General features: G+C 37.3%; 1 protein-coding gene across 1 annotated transcript in view; it reads right to left on the bottom strand.

Annotated features, from left to right (window-relative positions):
• Positions 1-20,078, bottom strand: part of Lyst (lysosomal trafficking regulator) — a 154,363-nt gene that overhangs the window by 121,299 nt on the left and 12,986 nt on the right. The window contains exons 2-4 of the mRNA XM_048460925.3: positions 12,787-12,849; positions 11,105-11,190; positions 8,116-8,314 (exon numbers count right to left, since the gene is read on the bottom strand). Coding sequence (XP_048316882.3) covers positions 8,116-8,307 — 192 coding nt within the window. The 5' untranslated portion in view covers positions 8,308-8,314; positions 11,105-11,190; positions 12,787-12,849. The remainder of the gene's footprint in view (positions 1-8,115; positions 8,315-11,104; positions 11,191-12,786; positions 12,850-20,078) is intronic.

The raw sequence follows: 20,078 nt of genomic DNA, 5'->3' as shown, positions 1-20,078 counted from the left end.
TGGGGAGGAGGAATACATTGGCAGCTTAATGCAACAACTCTTCACTTCATACTCAATTGCTCTAACACAACTCGTTATCGAGGAAGCTCGCCCTAACAACGATAGCAACAATAATTTTGTTGTTGTATATGTTTGTGTGTGTGCACGCCATAATGTATGTGTACATGTTTCTCTCCTTCCAACCCAGAACATGAGTTCTAGGGGTCAAACCCAGCACACTAGGCTTCTATAGCAATCACCTTTACCGACTGAGCCATCTCACTGGCCCTGATTATATTTCTTTCTTTCTATCTATCTATCTATCTAATTTATTTATTTATAGTTTTTCAAGGCAGGGTTTATCTGTGTAACAACCCTAGCTGTCCTAGAACTAGCTCTAAAGACCAGGCTAGCCTCAAATTCACAGAGGTCTGCCTGTCTCTGCCACTGGAGTGCTGGGATTGAAAGTTGTGCCACCACCAACCGGCTCTACTACTTTTAAAGTACCATATATTCCTACTTTTTTAATCCTTTCTGGTTTTCAGAGAAACTTCACATGTAATTCTGTCTTTGAGACCCATAAATAATTTTTTTTATTTGTAGGCACTCTGGAAAAGTAGGGCTTAGTTATTTCAAATAAATCCCTAGTTTTATCTCCCCAAATTCAAGGTATGCATAATAGTTACAGTACCTAGAAATGAGGTTGTTCCCTCATACCAGATCCACACATACACATCAAGCAATACAGGTCATGTACAGAACCATTCTCTGGTTTTCTAATGATCTGACATTTAGAAATGAGACTATATCGTACCTTCCCTTACTTGATACTTACTGTTTTGTCTTCATTTCTAAAAGAGAAAAAGGCTAGATCAAGCCTTCAAAATTTTCCCCTACAATAATAAATAATGAAATCATTCTCACTGAGGTATCAGTTTCTCAGCTCAGTTCAAGAAACACGTTACAAGTACTTGGCAAATACCAGGCACAGCTCTTTCTATGCTAGGCATCCAGGAGTGGTAGCGATTGGAGGAAAAGGAAGGACAAGTGAATCAGGGAAAGGCTGAGATCCCAGCCCAGACACGTTTCTAGGAGGCTCAAAGGTAGGCATCAGTGGGGACCTGGTCATGGAATGTTTGACTTATCAAGGAACATGGACTACAGCTAGAAAGTAATTCATCACTTCCATCTGCCTCTGTGCTAGAACAGTCCAAAAAGGACTGTTATTTTAAGCTTTGCTAAAAAGATTTCCTATTACTTGTTTTTATTTCTGTACACATCGCTTTGAGTATAGTATTTTTTTTTCAAGACAGTGTTTCACTGCAGCTATTGAGCCTGTCCTGGAACTAGCTCTTGTAGACCAGGCCGGCCTCGAACTCACAGATATCTGCCTGCCTCTGCCTCCCTAGTGCTGGGATTAAAGGCATGAGCCACCACTGCCTGGCTTTCATATCACTTTGAAAAACAGTATTTTTACTTCTCCATTTATATATCATTATGTTTTGTTTGCTTGTTTGCTTAATACAGGGCTTTACTATGCAGCCCAGACTGGTTTCAAACTCACTATGTAACACGGATAACCTTGAATTTACAGTGATCCTTCTATATTTGTATTCCATGTGCTAGAATTATAGGTATGTGCTATCACCCTCAAAACTGTCATTACACTTAAAATTCCACTTAACGAATGCATTTCTTTAAAAACAAGGTATTGCCAGGCATAAAGACACATGCCTTTAATCATAGGACTTGGAAGACAGAGGCAGGAGGTTCTCTGAAGTCAAGGCCAGCCTAGACTATATAGCAAGTTCCAGGACAGCTAGGACTAACTAGAGACACCTGTCTCAAAAGAAAAAACAAATCAATAACAGTACAGAAAAGTCTGTCTCAAAAACAGTTTTATATATAATGAGGGTAGACTTACAGCCTTGGTCTTACCCAAGGGAAGTACACAAGTTTCCATTGAGTGTGGTTTGAGTGCAGTGCTTCTCAGTTGCCTTTGATCAGAATGAGGTTTCCTCCTGTCTCCAGTTCACTGAGAGTTTATAGCCTTAATGGACGCTGAACTAAAGCAAATGTCTTTTCTGCATCTGTTGAGACTATCATTATTTTTCCCTTTTAATTCTTTAGTGTGGGTGAAGTACACAGATGGTTTTTAAATGTTGCACTAAGTTTAGATTTCTGTGATAAGCCCCATTTGTTAATGATTTATTATGTGTAATCATTTTAATTTATTAAATAAGTTATTCTTTTTAAATGGCAAAGAGCTTCTTTTTAATGGTTACTGATGACAAATTTAAGTTTTTGCTCATACACACACACACACACGCATGCACGCGCACACACACACTCAGACACGGTAGGGCCTGATTGGGTTTGTAGGTTTCCACCCATTCCGAGGGCGTGAAATGTTTTTATTCTACATAAGTAGTTCATTAATTTTTGGTCTCCAGGACTCTTGGCTTCATGCACTAAGAACAGGTTTTTTGTTGTTTTTTTTTTTTAAACTGGGGTTGGGGAACAGAGACTTCTTCATTTTTTGCCTTTCTTCACACTTTAGGTGAAGCTGGTAGTATTTCCATCCTCTAAAATTTTTTTTCATACAAGTATATATTGTATGTTGAATATATTCCCCCGTATTCCTTTACCCTTTTTTCTCTCCTCTCATAGTTTTCTTAAAAGTATAACTTTCTTTGCAATGTGGGTTTCATATGAATCTTAGTGGAATTACCTCTATATTACTAAAGCCATTATATATATCAAAGGAGTGATAATTATGTGTGTATACACATATATAGTCATTTCATATATATAACTATATATTACATGTCACTATATATTATAGTATATGTATATGTTATATAAACATATAACACACACACATATATATAGTCAATAAGTACATTAAAAAGTTCCCAGCATCCTTAGTTGTCAGGAATATAATCAGATACTTCTTCATGCTCACTTATAAATGGCTAAATACAGTTGTTCTAAAATTCTCATACACATCTAATGAAATTTTTTAAAAAATGGTTCAACCACTGAAAAATGGTTCTTACAACATTACACAAATAACTATCCTTTCATCAGTAATTTGCATGCCCAATGAAAATTGTAAACACAACCACAGAAAGACTTATAAGAATGCCCACAGCATTTTTATTCATAATAACCAAATGCATTCGATCGAAATGAGTAAACAGTAAGTGATCAGTTAAACTGTGATACACACATACAACAAAGCACTAATCAGTGACAAACAAACATGACTGGCTGACTGATGCGACAGAACAGATACAACAATCTCAGAGTCACAAGAGGACAAACTATGTGATCAATGATGCAAAGTTCTAGAAAATCAGAATTATACTTGAATGTCAGCAATCAACACATCAGTTAGTGAGCAACTGACAGAGACCATCTGCAAAGGGCATGATGAAAAACTGAGTGTGATGGTGGTTGCATGAAGATATAAATACTTGTTAAAATGTATCCAACTACATATTTTACATATGCACATCTACTTTGTTAATTGTCTCTCAATAGAGTCCTCATAATTCTTTTTTTTTATTTATTATGTATACAATATTCTGTCTGTGTGTATGTCTGCAGGCCAGAAGAGGGCACTAGACCTCATTACAGATGGTGGTGAGCCACCATGTGGTTGCCGGGAATTGAACTCAGGACCTTTGGAAGAGCAGGCAATGCTCTTAACCACTGAGCCATCTCTCCAGTCCCCCTCATAATTCTTTATATTAGATATTGGTAAAACAAAAAGGGTCCACAGTGGATGAAGAAGGACATAAATCACCTCATCCCCCAAATACTTAAGAAATGCCCCTACTTCATATAAAAGCTACAGTCCACTCTGCAATATTTATTTTTGTATCTATTGTGATTCCATCTTTAAAGAGGGTGTCTTGTTCAATTAAATTCCTTTAAAGACTCAAATCGTCATTCTCCACTAACTAACCAAAACAATCAAATATAGATAAACTCTATTTTTAAAATGGCCATTTATCTGTACTCCAAAGACAACATCTACTTTCCTACTATAAATGTTATAAATATTCCAAAGAGTGACTAGGGAGAAAGAAGGGATAAAAAAAATTATTGCAGAGGAAAAACATTATTGCAATTAAAGCTCAAGTAGTTTTAGTCATTTAGCTACATATTAAACACTATTTCACAAAGGAACCTATCGTTTTGCAATCCAACAGACTTATACACAGCATAATAAATAAACAAAGAGTTTGGCCTTAAAAATGACATATAATGGGCAGTGGTGGTATACATCTTTAATACCAGCACTTGGGAGACAGAGGCAGGTGAATCTCTGAGTTCAAGGCCATCCTGGTCTACAGAGTGAGTTCCAGGACAGCCAGTATTACACAGAGAAACCCTGTCTCAAAAAAAAAAATCCCAAATAATAACAAAAAGATATATAACTTGAAAAGAATCATTAAATAAGTATGGTCAATGAGCATATAAGAAAAGGTGCTCAGTATCTTTGGTTGTCAGTTAAATACAAATAAAACTATGCAGCTGGAGAGATAGCTCAGTTGTTAAAAGCACTAGCTACTCTTCCAGAGCTCCCAGGTTTCATACCCAGTCCCAGGTGGCTGCTCACAACCATCTGTCACTATAGTGACAGCTGATCTGATGCCCTCTCTGGCCTCTGTGGGTGCCAGGTGCATAGATGTGCATGTAGACGTGCATGGTGCATAGATGTGCATGTAGGTAAAACACCCATACACACAAAATAAAATAATTTAAACAAACTATAAATTACCATTTCAAATTCATTTAGAATGTTTAATCCTAAAATCTGACAAAACATTACTAGAAAAACTATTACTGCTGTTATGACTTGAATGATTTTAGGCATTTTAATAACACATTAAAGGATATTTCATGGATTATAAGGGAAAATAAAATCAGCAGCCACAAAAAGCAGGTTAGTGGTAGCTTAGGGCTAGGAGGAGGGTGGAAGAGGATGGCTAGATTACAGGTTTCCATTTGAGATAATGAGGGTGCTCTAAAATTGGCTATAGTGATGGTGCATATATTTCTGAGTGTCCTAAACACAACTGAATTTTGCATATGAAATAGATAAAGATTATAATATAAGAACTAAATGTCCATAACAGTATTAGTAGAAAAGTTAGAGATTTTGATTAAGATTACACTGGAAGGTACAGGTCAACCTGAAGAAAACATGTACCTTTACAGTGCTGATTCTTTGAACTCAGGGAAATTTAATCATTTTCTACTTAATTATATATCCTTTAGTTTCTTATAATAATGTTTTATAGAATTCTAAGCAGAAGTATTATATATATTTTATTAGATTTTAGGTAAGTGCATTATATTTCTGATGCTTTTTACATAGTATCTTTAAAAAGAAAAGTTGATGTGATGTTACATACTTATACTCCTAGTACCCAGGAAGCTGAGGCAAGAGGACTAACAGCTCTATGCTGGCCTGAGCTATAGAGTGAGTTCTAACCCATCCAGGATAACAAAGCAAAACCTTGTTTCCAATAACATGAGGGTGATAAGTGAAGAAGAAAAAGAAGCGTATGAGCAGAAAAAGAAAAATAAAAGAAAAAAAGTATAATAAAAAACTGAATGTATACAAGCGAAAAGATTATTTTCACTCTACAATTTGCATGTTCCCTAAATATAATCATATTAAACTTTTAAAACTACATTCTAATCTTTACTGAAAGCATAAACTCTTTTTCTGAATTATAATCCTATGTTTCTACTAATAAACAGTGTAATCTCATGCCATTAGAGTCAAAAGCTGTGGTGATTCATTATTAAGAAAATATTTCTTACATTCTACAAGATTAGAACTTTTGCTGAACCTCACAACCATAGTTAATAATACACCTTGAGGTCACCTAAGACTTAACACTAGGTCAGGACATGTAAACCGAGACTGCTTTTTGGTTTCCCGGCCACCCAAACCTGAATAATCACACAGAAACTATATTAAATTACAACACTGCTTGGTCTATTAGCTCAGGATTCTTATTAACTAACTCTTACATATTAAATTAACCCATTTCTATTAGTCTGTGTATCGCCATGAGGTTTTGGCCTACCAGTAAGGTTCCAGCATCTGCCTCCTTTGGCGTCTTCTGTGCCTTTTACGTCTCTTTGACTCCACCTACTCTCTCTATGTATCTCTGTTAGGATTTCCCACCTAGCTTTATTCTGACCTGTCACAGGCCAAAGCAGATTCTTTATTAACCAATGGTAATAAAACATATTAACAGCATACAGAGGGGATTCCCATATCAAGGACATAGTGGTGCATGTCTTTATCCCAGCACTTGGGAGGCAGAGGCAGATAAATCTTGGTGAGTTCAAGGACACTCTATATATTAAGTTCCTGAACAGTCAGAGCTACACAGGGAGGGGAGACCCTGTCTCAAAAACAAAAACAAAAAAGACTTAAAATTGCTATTCTACTGTATTCTCAAACTGTTTACCTGCCTTTAAGAGAATAATTTAACAATCAACTTTACTTGCTGTGGATTTCCCATGTAATCAACTTTTATAACCTAAACTAATGCATAATTGTAATCCTAAATTGTGCACTTTTCCATGAATGCTCTAATAATCATTTGCTGAACGCAGCAAAAATAGAGGTTGAAAGCAATCTTATAAAATGGATAGTCACCCAATTTCTCAGAAAATTGGAATCAATATACCTCAATATCCAGCTATATCACTCTTGTACATATACCCAAAGGATGCTCCATCATACCACAAGGACACTTGCTCAACTATGTTCATAGCACTTTATTTGTAATAGCCAGAAACTGGAAACAACCCAGATGACCAAGGAATGGATAAAAAAAGTGTGGTACATTGACACAATGAAGTATTAGTAAACTGTTAAAAAAAATTACATCATGAAATTTGTAAGCAAATGGTTAGAACTGGATAAAAATCATCCTGAATGAGGTAACCCAGACCCAGAAAGTACATACAAATATGGTAAGTACTCACTCATAAGTGGATATTAGCTGTAAAGGAAAGGATAACCACGCTACAGTCCATAGACCTAGGGAGGCTAGCTAACAAGGAGAGCTCAAGGCAGGGATACTGTTTGTTATCTGGGTCAGTTGTGGTTAAATGGACCCTATACCTGATCCCTTGTAAAACTCTGCTAAAGATTTCTGTAAAGTATCTCTCACTCTTTCCCCATGTGATGCCTTCTGTGCTGTTCAATAAAGACAGAACAAAACCCTTTGTTAGGGATAGACACACAGATACAGGGACAGATTTATAGGGCAAACTTTAAACATCATAGATTCAGACTCATGCAGTAGAAAGAGAGGGGAAGAAAGATGTAGGGAGCATGAAGTAAAGAATTCAAATCTGGCCTTGATTTTGGTTAAAATGATACCAAGGGGCGTGCTAATATTTCTTTCTTTATGTAATAACAATATATTATTGGTGACTTGGAAATTATTACTGAAGTATTCAAATCAACTGCAAAAAGCATATATATGAATCTTCTTTAGAAAAAAGTCACTTTTTAAAATTCTCAGATATTTCAGACAGTTTGAAAAGTATCCAAATAAATAATATTTGCACATATAGGGCTAAATTTTATGTTGGAATAATGTGAAAAACAGTGTTTGGTCAGAAGCATCACCCCAGCTCCCTAACACCACTTTATACAAAAAGTCTGGATTGTTTGCCTGGGGGCTTCACCCCGACTCCTGCATAAGACCCCTCCCCAGGGAGGGTCATGAAAGCCTGCCAAACAGTAACCCCTCCCCAGGGAAGGTCAAGACCACTCCCACATGCTATTTAGACTGCCCGCCAGAGAATGAATATGTGGTCTCTGGGTTTTGCGTGGTCTCCCCTTTTCTCTCTTCCCCTCTCCATGCTTTCCCGAGGCCACCTGGGAGCAGTCCATTAAATATGTGCGTCTTTTAATTCGGTTTAATTCGGTCTTATTGGAATTATTTGTATCGGCAGAGAGGCTCATCTTAAGAAATACCTAACAGATAGGACTTTAACTCAAAGAGATTCTCAAAAAGTATAAAATCTACAAGTTACTAACTGATGACCAGGAATAACAGACTGATTAACAATTGTTTGACTTACCTGGTCAATGATAGAATTTAGCTTGGTAAGTAACAGAAATCCTCGACCATGGACAAGGTACTGTCCAAGTGTTGCCATATGTGTCTCCTCTTCTTCTTCTTCCCTGGCCTCCACTCTCTGGACCACTGCATTGCAAAGCTGGTTGACATCGATCAGAAATTCACGTGCCAATGAGTTACTGTCCGTACTCATGACAGAGCTATTAAATGAAAAGAATATAAAAGAGTTTTTAAATGAATATATATTTACCTTTAATATGTGTGATTTATAGAGTGACTTGAGATTGTTATATATCAATCCCTAGCTCTCCTCTATTCTCAGGCACAGTTCTGCCCTCATTAGGTAATGCCTACATGGCAGTACTTGTCCAGGGTTTGAAATGCCTTTGCACAGATAGGTAGGCATAAGTGACAGCGCTTGAGAGAAGACACAGGTGAACAGTGATAGATAAGGGAGGTTCTGACTCTCTCTCTTACACAGACTAAACAATTACTTTGCATATTTAAAACAGGTAAGTGGCTCTTTTAAAAATATAAACTGAAGATTACAGTAATGGTTCAGTGGTTAAGAACCCTTGCTGCTCCTGCAGAGGACATGGATTCAGTTCCCATCATCCACATGGCAACTCACAACTGCCTTGTAACTCCAGTTCCAGGGGATCCAAGGCCTCCTTCAGGCCTCCCTGGGCACCAAGCAAGCATTTGATGTACATACATGTGCAGACAAGACACTTTTGCACACAAAATGAAAACAAATAAATCTTAAACTATAGAATAAATAATAGAACATAACATATGTGGGAGGCGAGAATGCAGGCCATTTCCCACATTTGTCTGATGGTCGGAGACTAACTAGTGCATCTGGCACTGCTCCTTTGGTCGTAAAGCCAAGCCGGTGCCATCCTGAAAGTGGTCAGGATATGCAACTGTTGTTCTACTCCTTCCATTGTAATTATGAGGGCACCTGGGGAAAAAGTGTTTTCAGCCTATGTGACAAAATGGACATAAGCAAGACATGACTTAAGTCATTCCCCACTACCTAGGAAACAGAATGCTAATGAAGTTTTTGTTACCTTCCCCCTCAGTTTATGTTGATATAAAAGCTGTTTGAAAAATAAACACGGGTGATTTCAGGATCTGAATGATCACTGAAACTCCCTCCCGATACTGTCAAGTGAACTGTGTCTTTAATAGTCTCTCACCTCTATGCTGGTAAGAAATGATTTATGTTGGGGCTGGACACCGACAAACATAGGATTTATTTCTTGATATTACCCAGTCATTGGCTTACTCTCCTAAAACTCCAACACTTCGTTAATGCAGGAAGTGGTGATTCCTGTCAGGTAAGAACTGAAGAACTTTAGCTGTCTAGCTTATGCCACTTTTAACCAAATAAAAAGCAATGTGTTACTTTAACATTAAGGAAAATAGCAAGGTAAAACATGCAGGGAATGAAGACAGAAAAATGTACACTCAGAAAAGAAAAATCATAAACAACATAGTACTCAAAGAGTTTCAGAAAAGTTTTATCTTATGGCTAGAAGTAATTTGGAGGACTGAGAGAAGGTTGAGCATTTTAGAGCACTTGCTGCTCTTGCAGAGGACCTATATTTGGCTCCCAGAACCCACGTGGCACCTAAAAACCTACTGTAATTGCAGTACCAGGGGATACGACACCCTCTTCTGGGCTCTGCAGCACCAGGCAAACACATGGTGCACATATATAATACAAGAAAGTATTTAAATATTTAAAAAAAAACTTTTCCTGAGAGCTCTTACTCTTTATTTTTTTAAATTAACAAAATTTCATTTATTGTACACAACACAATGTTTTAAAACATACCTATCAAATACACTGTGGAATGTTTTTTTTTTAAGAAGAGCACACATTCTTTTTTTTTAATATTTATTTATTTATTATGTATACAATATCCTGTCTGTGTGTATATCTACAGGCCCGAAGAGGGCACCAGACCTCATTACAGATGGTTGTGAGCCACCATGTGGTTGCTGGGAATTGAACTCAGGACCTTTGGAAGAGCAGGTAATGCTCTTAACCACTGAGCCATCTCTCCAGCCCCCACTGTGGAATGTTTAAATCAAGTTAATTAACAATTTTATTATTTCACACAGTTATGCTACAATGAGAACACCAAGGTTCACTGTTTTACTTTCTCTCCCCAACCTTCACCCCAACAGGGTCTCTCTGTAGCCCCGGCTATCCTGGAACTCACAGATCCGCCTGCCTCTGCCTCCTGAGTGCTGGGTTTAAAGGTGTGCACCATCACAACCTGGTCTGTTTTACATTTTTAAAGAATATAATATATCATCACTGACTAGAGTTACTATTCTGGGTAACAAATTACCATTATGTACAAATTGCCAAAGTTGTGAATTCTCCTATGTAGCAATCATATAACAGTGACATCCTACCTGCACACAAGCAGAACACAATGCTAGTATGTCATTAGAGGGTATTTCTACTTTGTTCATTACTTCTTTGAATAAATATTGACTATACCTGAATATTTTCCAGCCATTCTGAATATCAGCTGAGCAGACAGGCATATATTTTCCTTAAATTTTTTCTAATATTTCATATATTCAGAAAAGTATACAGAATACATAATGTGAGCACATAGATAAAAATACACATACACTACACACAAATGTTTTTAAAAGATATAGAACATGAGACACAGCCAACATCCAGAATTGGTGTTAGCATTGAAGATGTTCGGGTGAGTTTGTGAATGTGTATGTGTAAAGAAACCAAGATTTACAGCACAGGAAAGCTACATCCACACTAGCTGGTACTTATTACCATGCATGTTTTTACAGGTTACACATGCTCATAGCTATAAAAATACTAACTATACAACCTAAATATACACCTTTCCTATAGAGAATCTAATTGTTTACTCTAACTATGTAACTCTAAAATTTCACCTTGACCCCAGTCTTCTGACTGCTAATATTACTCTACTTACCAGTCTTTCAACACTTCTGTAACATTCAGAATGCCTAATATTTTGGTTCATGAATTAGATGAAACTGTCTCAGCAAAAGCCTTCACCTGTAAGAAAAAGATGCAAATACATTAGTAGCAATAATAAACCACAAATAATGTTTAAAAGTTCTTGCAAAATATCAGCAACCAGTTTTTGTATGTGATATATATAACTGGCAACAAATTATTCGTGATCTCAAGAGCACACTTCAAAGAAAAAAATCCTAGTCAGCTGAGAATCTCTTAGAACCACCTCACAGGTAGTCCTGCCCACTCACCCACCCACTGACCTGAGAACAGGGCAAAGTCCCACACCTTATACAGGCAGTACAGGTAGTGGGCAACCATAGCCTACCCCCAAACTGAGAATGGGGCAGAGCTGTGTATCTCATACAGGTAGAACCAATTCCTAAAGCCTTATTTTTATAACAACAGATTAGTGTATCTCTTGACCTTGACCAGAAAAATGTCTCTTTTGGAATAGGTAACAATTTAACACAAATAGCCATACTGCCCAATATGCAGAGAATAAGAGACTATGAATCTAAATGGCACATCTATACCACACCCGCCTCCTCCCAAGGCACAGGGATGGAACAAGAGGAGATAGAAAGGTTGTAAGAAGAAAAAGAAGCAGTAAGTGCCTATAGTCAGTGTTTTCCTTGATACAACAGGGAAGCTCCACAGAGAAATTGACAGTGGTTCAAGACCTACACAAGATCAAGCCAGACAAAGACCCGGAATGAAGGGAGAAGGTGGTCAGGAACTTCCACCCTTGAAGAGCTACTGACAACTAACGACTGCTAGAAAAAGAGTAACTCCTCTTCAAGAATGTGGTATCTGAGAGATTCCATATATTCCAGTAGATGGCCCTACACTTATGCATATCAGCAACACTAAGTGAACTCTGGGTTTAAAAAAGAGAGAAATAGAGCATATGAAATTGGGAGGGAAGTGGGGGGGATAAGGGAGGAATTGGAGTAGAAGGAATGAGATGCGAACTTGATCAAAACAATATATGTAAGCATAAAATTCTTAATTAATAAAAACATTAAGAATAAAAATAAAGAAATAGATGCCTAACTTTAAGAACTGAGTCTTGATGAAGGAAATCCTGGAATACAGAGCTGTAAACGTAGCCACAACACTCTATTATTCCTTTTCCAACTCCTACCTCCACATAAAACACAAATTAACCACAAAGGAGAATGAGACAAGTATCTGCTAAACAGAATCTAGGGAATGGCTGGATGCCACCCATATACAACTCAACGTCTCTACAGACAATTTATAACTTTCCTATCAGTGTGAAAGGTATTTGAAGATATATAAGAACTCAAAACCCCAAAACCAAATAATGATAAAGTCTCACCAAATGTCATATTCTTGAATTCCTTGTTTTGTTTGAATTCTTTAAATGAAATGAAATTCTTCTGGGTATAATACAACAAAGGCTACTTCCAGAATGCTAAGGAAAATTTCCTGCTTCTGAGAACAACAAGATGCTTCTGTTTAGCTTTCTGTTCTCTTATAGTCTTTACCAGAAAGACATGGGGAAATGTTTCTTTATTGGCTGTAAGGGATTATTTTTAATAGCAAGGTTTTTAGAAAACTAAAAGTGATCTTTAAATGTTTTAAAATACTTAAAATCCAAAAAGTTACCTTGAGTGTGTTGGCAAACAGTCTTCATCACACATTATTCTACGCTCTGGAAGACAAAGCAGGCTGGAAAAGAAACAAGGAGCCATGTGAGACTACATGGAGCTTTCTGAGAGTCAGAGAGTAGATGCAGCCCACACTACCAGTGAGCAGTACAACAGCAGCTCAGCTAATTGCCCACAGAAATCTAGATACATTACAACTGCAACATCATCTGCCTTCGAAGGGGGTGGGGCAGCAGGGTGACTAGTATCATCTAGAATGAATTCTTAGAGAACCCAAGGAAACTGCTTACCTTCCCCATGTGTAAACATCTACCAATATTTTAAAGTCATCTAAAAATTTGTGAGGGTAATGTCAATTTCACTGAAGTCTATATTCTCTTAAATTTTGCAACTCTGCACGAAGCAATAAAAAATAATAATAATAAAACAAAATAATAAAAATAAGCAAATAATAAAAACCCAGAGACAGATAGATATTGGGGTTCAAGTCACTAGAGAGCTCTTACCTCTAAGAAATCCTCAGACTGAAAGAGAGCAAGTTCCTGTCTCATCTCAGCTTATATTCCTCTCTAGTGTTGGGATTAAAGGTGTGAGCCACCACCACCTGGATCTGTTTCTGCACTGATCTTGTGTAACCCAGGGTTGCTTTGAACTCACAGAGATACATCTGCCTCTGTCTCCCTTTTACCTGTCTTACTTTTACCTTCATTAGTTTGCTTATAGGTCATTCTCTCTGTGTTAGAGAAGACAAAGAACAAAAGCTGAGAACTTTTGTTTGTTCTTTGAATCCAATTACAGGGTCAAATTTTTAACAATTTATTTGTAATTTTCTTTTTTTTCTCTTTTCTTTTTTTATTATTTTTTTAAAAAGAAAACAATCTATCGTTTTTTATTTTACATACCAATCCCAGTTCCCACTCCCTCCCCTCTTCCCCTTCCCTTCACCTACCCCACCACCACTACCACACCCCCTTACACTCCTCATAGAGGGTAAGGCACATTGCTTTGGGGAAGGTCCAAGGCCCTCCCTACTATATCTAGGCTGAGCAAGGTATCTATTCAAAGAGAGTAGTTTCCCAAAAAGCCAGGACATGCAGTAGGGATAAATCCTGGTGCCACTGGCAGTGGCTCCTCAGTCTGCCCAGAGGGACTAGTTTGAACCTATGCTTGTTCCTTCCCTGTCCGGCTGGAATTGGTGAGCTCTCATTAGCTCAGGTAAACTGTTTCCGTGGGTGTACCTATCATGGTCTTGACCTCTTTGCTCATCTATATACAAGTGATAAAGAAGCTGAGAAAGAAATCAGAGAAACATCACCCTTCACAATAGCCAATAACATAAAATATCTTGGGGTAACACTAACCGAAGAAGTAAAAGACCTGTTTGACAAGAACTTTAAATCTTTGAGGAAAAAAATTGAAGAAGATACCAGAAAATGGAAAGATCTCCCATGCTCTTGGATAGGTAGAATTAACATAATAAAAATGACAATCCTCCCCAAAGCAATCTATAGATTCAATGCAATCCCCGTCAAAATTCCAACACAATTCTTCACAGACCTTGAAAGAACAATAATCAACTTCATATGGAAAAACAAAAAGCCCAAAATAGCCAAAACAATTCTATACAATAAAGGAACTTCCAGAGGCATCACCATCCCTGACATCAAGCTCTATTATAGAGCTATAATAATAGCTCTTTTATTTATATTTATGAAATATTTGTAATATTTCATATTATAATAATGTAAACAACTTGGTATTAGCATAAAACAGAGAATTTGGCCAATGGAATTGAATTGAAAACCTGGATATTAATCCACACACCTATGAAAACCTAATTTTTGACTAAGAAGCTAAAATTATACAATGGAAAAAAGAAAAGCATCTTCAACAAATGCTGCTGGCATAACTGGATATCAACATATATTTGTAATTTTCATTCTCTTCTTTACAAAGTAAAAAGGTCAGATTAACCTGTTTCAAAATCTCAGTTCTTTATTCTACTGGGATGTATTTCTCTTTTGGTCTGTATGTGTATATTATTTGGTTTCATATCCTTCTTTCCTCCTTCTGCACATGCTATTTTAAAGTCAGTCCATTTACCTAATTTATTTCCCTATCTTTTTCCTTTACATATTTCCAGTTGTTCCATAAAAGCTCTATGACTACTGTATGATCACTTTTGTTTCCAGAACTTATATCCATGGCACCTTATTTATCTATTTATTACCACCTTATCTCTTTACACCTTACAAGATTCATATTTTTAATTTCAGTTCTATTATTATTGCATGTAAAGAGTATGTCTTAGTTACCTTTTTTATTGTTGTGAAGAGACAACAAGACCAAGGCAACTTACAGAAAAGTTTATTGGGGTTTATGGCTTCAGAGAGTGAGCCCGTGACCATCATGACTGAAAGTACAGCAGCAGGCAGGCAGGCATGGCCCTGGAGCAGTAGCTAACAGCTTACATCTGATCTACAAGCAGGAGGCAGAGAGAGCGCTAACTGGTAATGGTGTGGGTTTTTGAAAACTCAAAGCCCACCCCAGGTGACACATCTCCTCTATGAAGGCCATAGCCCTTTCTAAACAGTTTTACCAATCAAGAACCAAGTATTCAAATATGAGCCTATGGAGGTCATTCTCATTCAAACACATGCCATGGCACACATGGAGAAATCAGAGGATAATTTTGTAAAATCAGTTTTCCTTCCATCTTTACGAGGGTTCTAGAGATGGAAGTCAGGTCATCAGGTTCCTGTGGCAAATGTTTCTACCTGTTGAATCATGTCTCCAGTCTCTGCTGCTCCATACCTTAGTTTGCTGTATCCCAGCTGTGGCGGTTAATCTTGTCAATTTGATTGGATTGGGACATGGCCAGGAGACCAGTAAGACATACTTCTTAGCATATCTGATGATTTTTCCAGAGACAATTGGATCTGGAGGGTTTTGACCCAATCACTGGTTTAATCCACTGATAGGTCCCAGATTTAACAGACTCTCAGGAGGTAGAAAAGCTGAACAGCAAGGCTAGCTGGAAGAAGTGGGTTGCTGGGAATATGCCCCTGAAGGGAGTATCTTGGTTCTGATCCCTTCCTGATACCTCTGCTTCCTAGTTATCATGAAGTAAGTAGACTTTATTTAATATGGTCGTGCCCACCATGGTTTTCTGCCTTGTCTCAGACACAAAGCAATGAGACAAGTTAGCCATCAACTGAAACCTCTGAAACTACAACCCAAATAAATCTTTTCTCTTTTTAAACTGCTTCTCTCAAGTATTTGTCAGTAACAAGAACTAATTTAACACATCAGCCTAGTTCCATGTTCTTTCTGTTATAATTACAGAAGATCTAGTTGGTACTGAATTAAGAATACCAACTGGGTCAGCAAAATGGCTCAGTAGATAAAAGTGCTCCTCATCAAACCTGATGACCTAAGTTCAATTTCAGGAACTCAAGAAGTACAAGGAAGGAACTGACTCCAGCAGGTTGTGCTCTGGCCTGTATGTATGTGCCATGGGATGCACATCACTAAAATTTACAAATAAACAAATAACTAAATAAATAAACAAACTCTTTTTTAAAAAGGAATACGAGACACACATACCCCCCCACACACACACACACATCTTGGTCTCTCCCTCAATAAGTTCACAATACACTGATAAAGGAGAGCCAGAACAGAGGACCTTGAATATTGCTAAGGAAGCCTGACCCAAATTTGAGTCCAGGAAGTTTCCTGAGATAGGCAATCTTTAGGCTAAAGGATCTTTAAGTGTAAGATGGAAAAATGAGGAGAAAATGAGGAAATAAAAATATTATAGACAGAAAGAGCAGTTCAAGTTAAGTCACTGAAGTTTGGTATCGTAATTGTAATGTAAGATAGAGGAAAAATGAGGATGGAATTGTAGGTTAAAAAAAAAGATGGGGAGAGAATTTTGACATTATACCAAGAATTTAATCTATTGACTAGTGGGTCTCAGAATCATCTATAGAATTGCCATGTTTTCACCTTGAAAGACTAATCTAAACTGAAGAAGGCCCAGCATCAACATGTTTAAAAAAACTTCCTAGGAAATTCTGAATAGGCCTGACAGCCATGACACAGGTGATAGAAAGTCCAGCTGGAGTAGCACAGCTAATGTTGAGTAGATAGATCATTCTTGTAGTAAAGTAGAAGTAGTATTTCAGGAAAAAAAATCTAGCACCATGTAAACCAATATGGATACTGCTGTAATATTTCAAGTAAAAGGTGGAACCTTTTTTTTTTCCTAAGTAAGTAGAAGAGTATAATTTTAATAAGCAGAATTCTGATGATAGATTGCATTGGGAAGAAAGGAAGAGTCAGAACAGCTCTCTAAATGGCTGGCTGAGCTGTTGGTGTTGCCACCTGGGTGTCCTATAGCAGAAGAGCTAAGGTATGTGTGCTGAATGGCTGCCAGGACAAAAACACACTGGTCCCCTGGCAGGCGAGCCACAACTCTGTCCATTAGGCCAGTGATGAACTTTTCTATGGTAACTACAATTAAATTCACTATGTCAAGCATTTCAATCCCAGAACTTCTTAAAACAAGCATGCCAATTCTACTCACAGTTTCTAAAACATGGTTGAATAAGGAAATAATCTAAATATAGATTAGTCTTTTGAGAAAACAAGACTAGCAACAAAAACAACAAAAAAAGGATGCTACAGAGAGAAGCCACGGGTAAAGAAAGGTTGTTGTTATATTTTTAAAAAACATTTAGTTTTCACTTTTGTTTTAGACCTGTTGAGAACACAATCATATTTTTAGGTTCTAAGAAAGAAACAGGCTGGTGGTACAACTAGATATCTCTGACTGGCTCTGCCTGGCCCTTCTCCCAAGCAATTCAACCATAGAAAGAGTATCTATACCATGAAAAAGGACAAATGCTATTCAAGGTTTCTAAATTTTTGTTTAATCAATGTATATGTGCATAAATAATAGCAGGTGGGGATGTGTGTATGGAAGTCAGAGGACAACTTTGTGAAGTTAGTTCTTTCCTTCTACCTTTGCATGGGTTCTAGAGATTGAACACAAAGTCACCAGAATTTCCAGGTAAAGCCATCTCACTGGCTTTTATCAAGGGTCTTGCTTGTTTTCTTTCCCCTAAAAGAGCCAATTTATTGGCAGACCAATGTGTCTACAAGGGAAAAACCATCATAGCAGCAATGATGAATTCAGAAGCAATGAATAAAGGGGGAAAGTCAGAGAAAATAAGTGATGATTATGTTACAGCACAGGTAAAGAGGCCAGGCTATGGGCAAAGGTCAAGAAACATCACATCATTATCTGATGCCAAAGGAAAGAGGGATACAAGTATCACTTCCCTTATGTTTTCTTGTTCTTCTTTTATACAAACAAGTAAATGACCTGGGAGGATGCTATCTCTCCTAAAAAATTATTTATATCTTAACAAGTGTTGTTATTGGAATTTCAGCATCGCAGGGTTTTGTCAAAGTTGGCTGTGACCTAGATGTTCCACATTACAAATATGGAGCTATGATAATCTTCAAGGAGTAAAAAGTTAATAAATGGTGGTGGTGCTCCTTTATTCGGTATTGTGTATTTAGACTAAGTCACAGCAGAAACTGTGTTTAATGAAATATTTTCAATTTATGTAGAACCATGTGGGCTGTTCAAATAAAGTACACTCAAAATAAATATACTTAGAATAATGTTTGTAGAGAGGGCAGAAATCTAAGAAAGCAATAGTACCCAATTTCTTTTTCCTTCCATATTTCATGAAGTCAATCAATACCGACAATTTGCCTCCCTCCTCTCTCAGCTCATAATGACATACTCTATTCCAAAGGCCCTAAAACTTAAAGTCGGTCTAAGAAGAAATGGCCACTCTAGGCCCTCAAGAAATAAATGAAACCCAGGCCATGGCAGCAAGGCATAATTCTAATGGAAATTTCGAGGAAATCGCACCAAAACACAACAGACTTCAACCCTTCAACAAGTAGTTTATTTTTCTAAAACAAATGAATTGGGTAACCAGATCTCTCAGGTGAAACCTGTGTTTGACTCTGAGTCCCATAAAAGATGTTTTTAGAAGCCCAGAGGAGGTAGCACACAGCTTCAATCCCAGCACTCCAAGACTCAGGAGGCAGAGGCAGGAGGATCTCTGAGTTCAAGGTAAGCCTAATACACTTCCAGATCAAGTTCCAGGACAGCCAGGGCTATACAGAGAAATGTTACCTTTAAAAATATAACATAATAAAATAAAATAAAGATGGTTTTATTAAGACTATACAAAATGAAACTATGAAGGCCCACTCAGCAAATCTCTTCTGGCTTGCTGAGAGGAATATGATAGGAATTTTATACTGATTAATTCGGTTGACCTTAAGACAGATATTGAGATATTTACAAAAGAACGGTAATAATGTGAGGAACTAGCTAACACTTGCAATGACTGATGCTACTGTAAGCATACTGTACTGGTTTAATTCCTATAACCATTTAATAAGTACTGTGAGTGCCCTTATTTGTTAGACATATTGGACACAGAAGCACAGTAAGGTTAGGCAGCTGTCCAAGATCACAGAGCTTCAAAGTGTCAGAGACAGAGTCAGACTCACCACTCTTTCTGCAGTCTACTGACTGCCCTCAACAAACCATCTTCTCCTTCCTATTCCAATTTGTAGACAGTCACTCAAAAGAGGAACCAAAACAGTGCTTCAACCAAGTCTTGGCAATTCTCTTCTTGTTTGTTGATGCACTATTGATCTACTATTCACTAGCTCTGATATTCTGGACACTTGAATTCCTCTTCCTAAGCCCTTCTTACAGTAAAGGTTTGGGGGATGAATGAACACAGCCTTTATTTGAAGTTGGCTCATTTTTCTTCCCAGGAGATCCCTTGTTTCTTATGTGGGTAAGTTTTTAGGAAGAGTTATTTGTGAGGCAGGGATATTAAAATTAAATGAGAAGATTCATGCTGAACACAAGTACCCGACAATCTGAAGATGAGTAATTATTAGCTATTATCATCATCACTGAATCTGGTTCCTTCTTCTCTAGTCTTATTTTTAAGCACCTCTGGGTTCTCATCTTCTCTCTAACAACCTGCCTCTGGTCTGTTTTCCATCCAAACTAAATCTTTACAACTGCTATTTAAAAAGAGATAGAAAAGAAAAAAGAAAGAAAAAGAAAAAAATGTCACTGAGAGTCCTTGAAACTGCAAATGGCATTCTAATTCATGGGGAATACGACTCCCAGTACCTTCATTAGATCTGAGTATGCAATATCCTCCACCATTTAGT

Source organism: Myodes glareolus, chromosome 14 (assembly GCF_982192425.1).
Source record: "Myodes glareolus chromosome 14, mMyoGla1.1, whole genome shotgun sequence".
Lineage (NCBI taxonomy): Eukaryota > Metazoa > Chordata > Mammalia > Rodentia > Cricetidae > Myodes > Myodes glareolus.
The sequence above is the reverse complement of the archived record's forward strand: the minus strand, read 5'-3'. Positions and strand labels throughout refer to the sequence as shown.